General features: G+C 48.5%; 1 protein-coding gene across 4 annotated transcripts in view; it reads right to left on the bottom strand.

The window, feature by feature from the left end:
- LOC113824457 (thioester-containing protein 1 allele R1) overlaps positions 1-10,000 on the bottom strand; it is a 44,614-nt gene that overhangs the window by 2,049 nt on the left and 32,565 nt on the right. For 2 of the 4 annotated variants that reach the window (XM_070115648.1, XM_070115647.1), the window contains 15 exons: positions 9,524-9,667; positions 9,178-9,309; positions 8,810-8,864; positions 6,421-6,709; positions 5,060-5,177; positions 4,508-4,694; positions 4,188-4,348; positions 3,809-3,947; positions 3,510-3,628; positions 3,152-3,291; positions 2,547-2,766; positions 1,524-1,704; positions 1,200-1,396; positions 904-1,053; positions 525-700 (listed from right to left, as the gene is read on the bottom strand). In XM_070115648.1, coding sequence (XP_069971749.1) covers positions 525-700; positions 904-1,053; positions 1,200-1,396; positions 1,524-1,704; positions 2,547-2,766; positions 3,152-3,291; positions 3,510-3,628; positions 3,809-3,947; positions 4,188-4,348; positions 4,508-4,694; positions 5,060-5,177; positions 6,421-6,709; positions 8,810-8,864; positions 9,178-9,309; positions 9,524-9,667 — 2,408 coding nt within the window. Of the gene's footprint in view, positions 1-524; positions 701-903; positions 1,054-1,199; positions 1,397-1,523; positions 1,705-2,546; positions 2,767-3,151; positions 3,292-3,509; positions 3,629-3,808; positions 3,948-4,187; positions 4,349-4,507; positions 4,695-5,059; positions 5,178-6,420; positions 6,710-7,487; positions 7,633-8,809; positions 8,865-9,177; positions 9,310-9,523; positions 9,668-10,000 lie in introns of all 4 variants that reach the window. The other 2 variants (XM_070115649.1, XM_070115650.1) reach the window with 1 other exon arrangement.

The raw sequence follows: 10,000 nt of genomic DNA, 5'->3' as shown, positions 1-10,000 counted from the left end.
ACAGTGTTCCAAATATATATATATATATATATATATATATATATATATATATATATATATATATATATAAATATATATATATACATGTACATCATTGTATGTATATGCAATGAAAAACACACTACCGTGTTGATAATATGGAAGAAAAACCCACAATGCACAAACTAGATTTATTGATGAAAGTGAGACAACAGTTTCGGGTCTGACCCGAAGATGGAATCGAGGACGATTCCGAAACTGTTGTCTCACTTTCATCAATAAATCTGGTTTGTGCATTGTAGGTTTTTCTTCCATATACATATATATGTGCGTGTGTGTCTGTGTGTATTTGTTTGTGTGTGTGTATATATATATATATATATATATATATATATATATATATATATATATATATATATATATACACACACACATTCTGTACATATAAATATATAAATAGATGATTGTAGCAGAGAAGCTTCTACCCTGCCTTTCTTTCTTTTACCCCCCCCCCCCCGAGCCCTCCGAGGGGCCCCGCCACCCACCCCGTGCAGGCGGTGAGGCGCAGGCGGTTCGTGTCGGTCGTGGTGTCGAGCTGCGGGTCGAGCGAGAAGGCTGGCTTCGGCCCCGTGACCCGGACGTTGTAGTGGTAGGTGACCTGCAGCACGGCCACGCCTGACCCCGAGGCCGTGACCTCCACTTTGTCGGTGTCCGCTGGCAGCTGTGGGGAAGAGGGGCGTTTTATGCTCTGCTGGATTTTGTGTTTTCGAAATGGATATGGAGATAAGATCTTTTGAGTATTAATCTCTCTCTCTCTGATTCTTTTTTTTTCTCTTTCTCTCTCTCTCTCTCTCTCTCTCTCTCTCTCTCTCTCTCTCTCTCTCTCTCTCTTCCCCTTCCTTCTTCCCTCCCATCCGCCATTACCTCCACACGCTGAAGCAACATAGTGTTTTCCCTCGTGACTTGCACGTTCTTGCCCCGAGCGCCGTAGATGAGCCTGACGTTCACCTGCGGGTCAGTGGTCGTGAGGCGCTCGGCGAGGGCGGCCAGCGCGGCCATGCCCACGACGGTGTCCTGCAAGGAGAAACCTCTTTAGTGGAGGAGTGTGAGTGCGAATGTGTTTATGCGTGTGCGTGCGAGTGTGTGAATGAATGAGTATATGAAACATCGAAACAAATGCAAAGCCGAGCCCGCCGGCCCCGAGAGCCTCCAGGGCCTACCTGCGTGGACTGGAATCCTCCGTACTGGTTCCTCTGCCTCGTCAGCCACCTCATGATGGGGATGGCGTCGCGCGTGAGGCCCCTGAGCACGTAGGTGAGGAGGCCATAGCTGGTGGTCTCCACGTCGAGAGGCCGCGACTCCACGGTGGTCTCAAGGTTCACGTCCAGGGGCTGCCACACCCACCACTTCTGCTCGTCTGCGGGCGCGGGGGAAGAGGGCGCGGTCGGTCACAATATCAAATACTGTCTATCACGCAGTTTCTCCATTCCGTGCAATAAAAAAATGCATATAATAAGCCAGCCATCACAGCTGCAATGACTGACCTTTGACCTCGGCCTTGCCCTCTAGCTTGTAGAAGGCGGTGTCACGCTGAGGGTGGTCGGCAAGGTGGAGGGCGTACGTGCTGATGGCCAGGTTGTACACGTCCTCGATTTCGTCAATGTTGCTCGCCAAGAAGTCTACGGCTCGGTTCACCGCGTTTCGAACCTTGGCCGACGGGGGGTTCTGGCAAGGTAAAACATGCTTAGTATTGTGAGTTTTCTTTTGTGTCCTTTTGTTTCTCCTTTTCTAATACCTAGACCAATCTTAACAACGTTGCAGAGATAAGGCAATACGACTAAACAAGTATAGTTAAGTCAAGGCTCCCGTTAAAGATAGAAAACGGAGTCTAACTCATGGAAGCATTTCTGACGCGGTAAAGATAGAACACGGAAGAGGAGAGCAGAGGAGCGCGCTCTCTTGAACCGTGCACGAGCCTTAAAAACTCTTCTCACTTTCCTCTTACCCTTTTCTCACCTTTCCCGATCCCCTTTCTTGGCTCTCTCCATTTCGGTTCACTTTTTCCTTCCTTCCTTCCTTCCTTTCAGTCTCCTTCAAAACGTTTTCTTTCTCTTCTCTGCCCCAACGTTTCCCTTATTTATCGTTGCTCATTCTTTCTCTTTCTACCTCACACTCTTCCTTTCCATTTGTCTCTTATTCTTTCCCTCTATCTTCCCCATCCGCATTCCTGATTGTCTCCTCTTCTCCTTCTTCCCCTTTTCCCTCTCACTGCCTCAGCCCTCCCTCTTCCCCTTCTCCCGCTCCTTCTTACTCCTCTCCCTCTCCTTACTATCTACTCCTCTCCGTCTTCCCTTCTCCCTATCCTCTTTCCTCCTCTCCTCTCCCTCTTCCCATTCTCCCGCTCCTTCTTACTCCTCTTCTCCGTCTTCCCTTCTCCCTATCCTCTTTCCTCCTCCTTTCCGTCTTCCATTCTCCCTATCCTCTTCCCTCCTCCTCCTCTCCTCTCCACCTTCCTCTCCTCCCTTTCCTTCTCCTCCTCCCTTCCCCTGCCGCCCCATCCCTCTCACCTCGACCGTCAGGAGGGCGATGAGCACATAGGCCGTGAGCGAGACGCCCTTCCCGGACCCTCCCTGCATGGCCTCGTTGTTAACGGTGCCGACTTCCTTGAAGCTGCCGTCCACCTGCTGCAGCTGCGTCAGCCACTCCACGGCCTGCTGCACCACCTCCTCCTCGATCTCGATGTGCCTCGAGGCCTCGGCGAGGGACTTGGCCACGAAGGCGGTCAGCCTTTGGGAAGCAATGCATTTAGTGGCTGCGCTTGCAGTGCAGACAAATTCATTTACATGGTGTGTTTGCATACGAATTCATGTATAATGTAAGCAAACTGATGGACATGAATAAAATACGCACGTGTTCTGCCAATTAAGCTATCCTTTTCCATAAACGGAGGTTAACATATTGTCAAGAATATCATGCTCATTCCTTATTCAGGTATTGTTACTGGTCTATGGCTTATGTGCCCAAGTAGGATAATACTTCGATTCCAAAGAAGTGCACTCTTCTCTTAGTAAGCAATGATTACATCTTCAGTGAACCATGTTAGAGCATGAATAAAATCTAACCACACTGTGTCATCTACAAGCGCCGTGGGCCATGAACTCTCTCCACTCACCACGTGCTGCCTGACTCGTCTCGCATCCCGAAGGCGCTGAAAGAGCCATCGTCATGCCTGAAGGACAGCTGGTGCTGATATCCGGTCTCCAGATGCCGTCGCGCTCGGCCCTGCAAGTCCTCGCTCAGCTGGTTCTTGTTCTGTCGGGGCGAGGCATGCGAACGTTTAAATCTGATACTACAGGAAATTATAGTAAACATTGACAGTTTTCATCCTTCATTTCATTATTGCATTAAATTCCTACAGACATCTTACTACTTTTCTCCTGATCAAAGTCATGAAAAGGGCTTAAGTCAAAATTAACCTGCCTTACAAACCGCAGGATCCCCAAAGCAGCTTCTAAAGGCCCGGCACTCACCTTGAGGTACTCCATGAGCACGATGTTGGGGACGAGTTTGGCCATGTTCTGCTCGCCGCAGCCCGTCGGGAGCTCCAGCAGGCTGTGCAGGTCCGACACGGCCGCGCCAAGGATGTCACCTGCCATAGGAACACGTATGAGGGTCGTTAGCTATTACAGCCCTTTGGGTCTTGATGAAGGACTTATGAGGAATGTCATTGTTTAGTTTCTTTTATAAGTATTCCTAGTGAATATAACTTTGCAACCAGTGGCCCTTCTACTCCATCTATCTGTTATGTCCTTTGCAGATAAAGTCCTACCGATGACGGAGACTTGGATGGCCTTGGAGTCGTTGACGATGTTGGGCGGATGAGTGATGTTGATGCTGGTGCTGACGGAGGGCTGCGACCTCAGGTCCAGCAGGATGGCCTTATTCACCGTTATGCGCGATCCCTCGGGCTTTTCGGAAGACAGAGATGGCCGTCATTAATATAGAGGAAGCTGTGCCATATGGGTGATGATATATCGAATAGTATTTTGAAATAAATAGTTCTCAATAAATAAATCGTTTTAAATTATGATAATCAGTTTTATCACGTTTCCCGGCAGATCCCTCGCGCACTCCCTCGTCCCTCTTTACACGGAGTAAGATCCATGACACCCCGCGGCGGCGCCCTCGCCTCTCGCCCTCGCCCCTACCTTCACCAGAAGCTGCTTGACGACCACGTCCACGGCGCCGTCCGTCGTGGCAGTGACCTTGATGGGGATGTTGCCCAGCGTGTGCGGGACGATCATGAAGCTGACGGGGGCGCCGCTGCCCGAGGCGACCTTCACCTGCCGCTGCTTGCTCTTGGACGGAGCTACGGGAGAAGCCACAGGACTGATGCTCTACTGTTTCTCGGTATAACCTAACGGCGCCTTTCACTTTCCATGGAACGCGGAATCTTATCATGACATATTTATAAATAAGCAACATAGCAAGCAACAATAAAAGGCCGAACGTCTGCCGCCAAACTCACATCCCTGGTCGATCTCGTTGGCGAAGTCCGCGAAGAGGAAGTCGCCAGGGTTGTCGAGCATGACGTCGGCGATGACGTCACTCTCTCCGTAGTTGAAGACGACCATCTCCACCGCCACGGCCTCGCCACGCACCACGCCGGCCTCCGGAAGGTGCAGTGACGTGAAGAACGGCCGGAAGACGCGCAGCTGCGGAGAGTGCGCGCAGTAAGGGCGCTTGCCTCAAGGATCACATTTCCTTGTCCTTCCCTCTCTCCCTCTGTCCCTCCTTCCCTTTCTCTCTGTCCCTCCTTCCCTCTCTCTCTGTCCCTCCTTCCCTCCCTCCCTCTCTTTACACACCTATATGTAACATACATATATGTGTGTTTTCTTGTCTATCACTTCAATTCCTTTCTTCTGTTTCCTCTTCCCCTTTCCCTTTCATTTCCCCTTCCCCTTCCTCTCTCTTTTCATTTTCCCGTTTCCCTCTCTTTTCCCTTTTCCCTTTCCCTTCCCCTTCCCGTCTTGTTCCGTCCTTCTCTTCCTCCACCCCTCCCTCTTCCCCTCCGCCTCACCTTGGCTGACCTCTGGGACACCCCGAGGCCGAAGAAGTCGTCGACGGCGAAAGCGGACACCATGTAGGAGGTCATGGCGTCAGGGGCCTTCTCCCGGAGGGTCACGACGCCGTTGAACCTGCAAAGTGGACACCAGCTGCTCACCAGTCCCCGTGCCTTCATATTCCTTTTCATATTTCATTTTCTTTATATGCAAATTGTATCTTCACGGTTTTATATTTCAATTGGTCATTAGCTGTTTTGGTTACTGTAAAATACCAAGTAAGTCAAAGTAGGGAGGCTGTCCTGGACGCATCTGCAATCGTGAAAGGAGTCGGGAACAAAACATCAATAATCCTAAAATTACCATGCATCCAAACCATGCAACTTGTCCATGCAATGCATACAATCCTGTTATCCAACAAGCTTCCATGCCAAAAAATATTATTATGGTATGATCTCACCATGCACATGCTTGTCAGACATTACGACGTCTGATGTATATATGAAAATGGCAATCCAAGTATGACCTTGACGCATCCACCGTTTACTCAAAACCATGTTTTTTTTTTTTTTTTTTTTTTTTTTTGGAAATGGCTGCGCCAGGTTGAACTTGATTCTAAAGCAACACTATAACTTAAAACAAAAAAACAACAGTCATGCGAATAATGACAAACAGGAGGCAATTCTGCCACCACTACGGGCATAAGCAGCAAGGGCTAACCAGCCAAGACTAGCATGGTGTTAGTCACAGGTGCTCCGGGCACAGTCTCCGGTTCATCGCGCTAAGAGATCGTCAGTTGGACGTCTGGGCGTCTATGAACATAAGTTTTGTGTCAGAAGTCCACGTAGCATCCATTACATCAGTCAGGTTCGTGTTGCTGTCCATTGTTAATGTTAACTTTATACACTGTCTAATGTTAATGCCACAATTACTGCAGCTGGCCGCAGTGTTAAGTTCTGATAGTCCTTTGTCACGGATCCAGCCACATTTTGAGGTTATGCCACTGATCAGCGTTACTTCCGTGTGCTGCCACCCTGTCAGTAACACAGCGATGCTCAGAAAGCTGATTATCACAGCAAGCCCCAACACAAGGCTAGACTCTATGGTAGTTATGTTGACACTTTACGTGCAACTGAGAGCTACAGCACAGCCAGCAGACGCCGCCTTGGTCAAGGGGGCCGCGGCTCTCGAGTTAAGCTAATAAAATGATACAGAGAGATATATAAACAAGAGAGAGAGAGAGAGAGAGAATGACAGTCACACATAGAGAGAGAGAAAGTGACGGGCAGACAGAGAGAAAGAGAGAATGACAGACAGACAGACAGAGAGGAGGCGGGGAACAGAGTGCCAGGGAGGGGCAGAGGGAGGCAGCACCCACTTTGTCTCCGCGTCTCGGAAGAGCCACGTGGGAGGGACGGCCTGGTGGAGGTAGAGCCTCGGGCGGCTGTCCGGGGGAGGCGGCAAGAAGGAGAAGGCATAGGGACCAGCCAAGGGTGGTCTGGTCGGGGCGTTATAGGCAAGGCCAGGGCCCAGGTCGGGGCGCAGGGTGGTCGCTCCCACAGGTGCGAACTCCCTCCCGAAGGAACCGTTAACAGCTGCAGGTCGCCGGTGGGGGTCCCACGCGGAGCCGTCGACGGGGCCCTCCCCTGGCGGCAACTTCCCTGTCACTGTTGGCCAAATGGTGAGACAGGAAATGAAGGAGACTTATTTGCTACCGCGGTCGCTGCTTCGAGAACGCAGATGGCCCGCCATCTTGGAACCTTTTACACATGCACACAGATGTACACAAAACAGAAACACGCACACAATCGCACGAAATGCCGACCACAAGCGGAATAACATAAATGTTCATGCGCATGCACACAGTATAAAACTCAACTAAACACTTGGATTGGCCGTTCATAAGGAGTTAATACCACGACTCGTCTCGCGGAGAGGTTCAGGAGCGGCCGCCGTGTCGAGCGGCACGGCGCCCTTCATGCCCAGTATGTTAATGACGAGGTCTCCAAGGAAAAGTTTCAGCCTTGCAAGACGCCTTCGTCGAAGTGAAGAATTACGAAGAAGAGAGAGGAAAGGTGCCGAGGGCACTCCGACAACCCTACAAGGTTGAGAAAGTAATAACACAATATAGAGCGGAAGTCAGAGATGCGATGCAGTTTGAGTTTTCCTTGCAAAGGGCTCGTGGTAATGTCACTATAAAAGATCTGTACATGAGAATGTCCACAGCGTTAAAGATGTTTGTTTCTGGTGGAGTACGAACTACGCTCTTGCCTTTCGGCCACTAGAAGAAAGCAGTTCCGAAATGATTTAGGAAGTGCAGGAAACCTTTAGATCGTGCATAGTAGACTCTGCACTCTATAGCTCGCGCAGTTCTCTACCTAGATTTCTAGTGACGTCAATGCATGAATAAAAAACAAAAGAAGTTAGTCAGAAATGAGGAATTACCCGGAGTCGGCCGCCGTGAAGACCCAGGTCTCGGGGAATTTTGTGCGCGCAGCCACGGGGGGTCCCTGCGCCAGGGCCGCCTCGGGGACGCGGGACTCCATGGCCCTCAGGTCCCGCGGGTCGTCCAGGACCGTGCGGTAGTACACTAGCACGGGAGTTAGTACAGCGTTAGTGTTAGTTGGATGGGGCTAGGGGCTTCACGAGACAGAGCTATGATAAGGGATTAGTATTATTAAAAAGCTCTTGATTCTAAGTGTGTCTTCGGCGCTATGAAAATAGGTAATCTTTCTTCTAAGTTCTTTGCAGTTTGAAAATTTGCAAGGAACTGGAAGGATTCAGCTGCGTTTGAATAAAAAAACCTGCTCCCTATAACAATTCGGATGTGCAATATAAGCAGAAAAAGATCAGATTTTGCAGCTACACCCACCCTGTGACTGCGAGCAATAATATAAAAGTGAAATATTCCAGTTTTGATTTTTGTGTCGTATTTCTGGAAATATTTCCTATTATTGGCAAGAAAATATTACTCGTTGAGCATGTTTTGAAGAAAAAATATGGTAAACAGAAAATTTGAACATTGTAAAAAATAAAGAAAACGGAATGTGTGTTAATAAATGAGAACTGTAGTTCGACCTGAACAGAAAACGAGATCTCGTTCTTGCACGCGCGGTAACCATTTTAAACGAAGCCAAGCTGCTTTCAAAGATAACGTGCACGAAAATATAGTATCCGTTCACTTTACACGAGGACCTTTCTAGATTTTTCTATCGGGAGAATATCTGACTTCCCAAATTTCCATTGCTACCTTCTTTCTACATAATTTTCTGTTAAATGTTAAATATAAATTGCGTAACAAAATCGCGTCTGTAACAGATATATGCATAACGAATGTGGAATTTAAGTAGCATCAAACGTGCCCACCGGTAATAAAGTCGACAAACGCACAAACACACAAACGACGTGGAACATGGACAAACAAACTACAAGAACAGAACAAGCAAACACCTAATCGATCAAGCTCATTCACTCCTACCCACGTGAATCCGATTTAAATGTTAATGCCTGTGTTACAGAACAGAGGACGGTGAATGTGCAAACAAACAAGTCGCATCTCATATGAACTTCTATTAACCAAGTGGAAATATTTAAATGCAATAATTATCAAACAAAAGGTAGTGTTCGTGTTCATGAATATATCACGTTAATTCTGATTGGATGATTGATTTTTCATACTTCATGGCATCAAAGTGGAATGAATTAATATATCCATATATTACATTTCTGGAGACTCAAGACGCCCAACCGGATTTGAAGATACTTACAGAATGGGTTGAAGTCGTAAACGAGTCCGTTGGTAAGCACGACTACGCCCGCGTTCTGGAATGTTCTCGTCGTCATTATACCAAATACCAGTAATATTATAACATCATTTCTCATACTAATACCATACCATTCTGTTATTTATCACAATTGATTTTATCGTTAACATCTTTATATCAAACGCTTCTGTGCTGTTGATTATCACAACACATTATACGCAAAATATAACCAAAGGTACACGGAAGAAGCATTCAAAAGCAGTCAAATGATCTTCAGCGTCATCAACGGTATACAGTAACAAATGAAATTGAAAATGGATGAGCCTCGTCTCAGGCCGGGGGTCGTGAGGCGACGCGGGCGAGCGACGCACCTGGAAAACGTCGTTGGCGGTGGTGGTGCCGTGCCAGTTGAACAGCGCCCGCTTCTGCCGGTGCAGGGAGTGCCACACCTCCAGGTTCTCGCGGCCCGGGTCGTAGTCCTCCAGCTCTTGTATCACGTCGTCCTGGGGCGGGAGGAGAGTGTGACTACAGTCATGGCGGAGGAAGAGGAAAGGGAAGAATAAAAACGTAGAAGAGAAGATAAGTTTTGCGAATGAAAAAAGTACGAAGGATGAAATCCTAGAAAGCTCAGTTCCCTTTCCCTTTCCTTGGAGGGACACCTTGCCAACGCGCACAAGCCGTCCGCACGGCCTCTCCCTCGTCCGCGCCCGCCCTCACCTGCGTCAGATGGTTTTCGTTCCCGAGGATGAGAGACCGCTGGTCCACCGCCAGGACGCCCACGAAGGCGTTGGGCTTCGTGGTGACGGTGATGGCCACGTCGCCGCCCGCGTCCACAGTCTTCGGAGACACGCTGACAGACACCTGGGGGAGGAGGGGGAGGGGGGTTACGACGAACTCTTGTGAGGTTCATTTGATGTTCTGTGTCGGTTGTTCCGGCCGATGGCTTGTGCCGATTTCCGTTCAAACCCCGTTTTGTCCATCTCTGTTACAGTGTACTCTGACCGTTTCCTCTTTTAATATCTGCAGTTTTCTGTTTGGCCGAAGAAAGGTTATTTGCACCAGTCTTAACACTCACATTACACTTTGGACAACCACAGAGGTAAAGTTGTATCACTAAACACATTTTTCCGAATGCCCTGCTACCCAATTTCTTACTGTATGAATTAAGAAAAAATATTTCTTATTCTTCTAGTA

This window comes from Penaeus vannamei, chromosome 37 (assembly GCF_042767895.1).
Source record: "Penaeus vannamei isolate JL-2024 chromosome 37, ASM4276789v1, whole genome shotgun sequence".
Lineage (NCBI taxonomy): Eukaryota > Metazoa > Arthropoda > Malacostraca > Decapoda > Penaeidae > Penaeus > Penaeus vannamei.
This window is presented reverse-complemented; position numbering and strand designations above follow the sequence as displayed.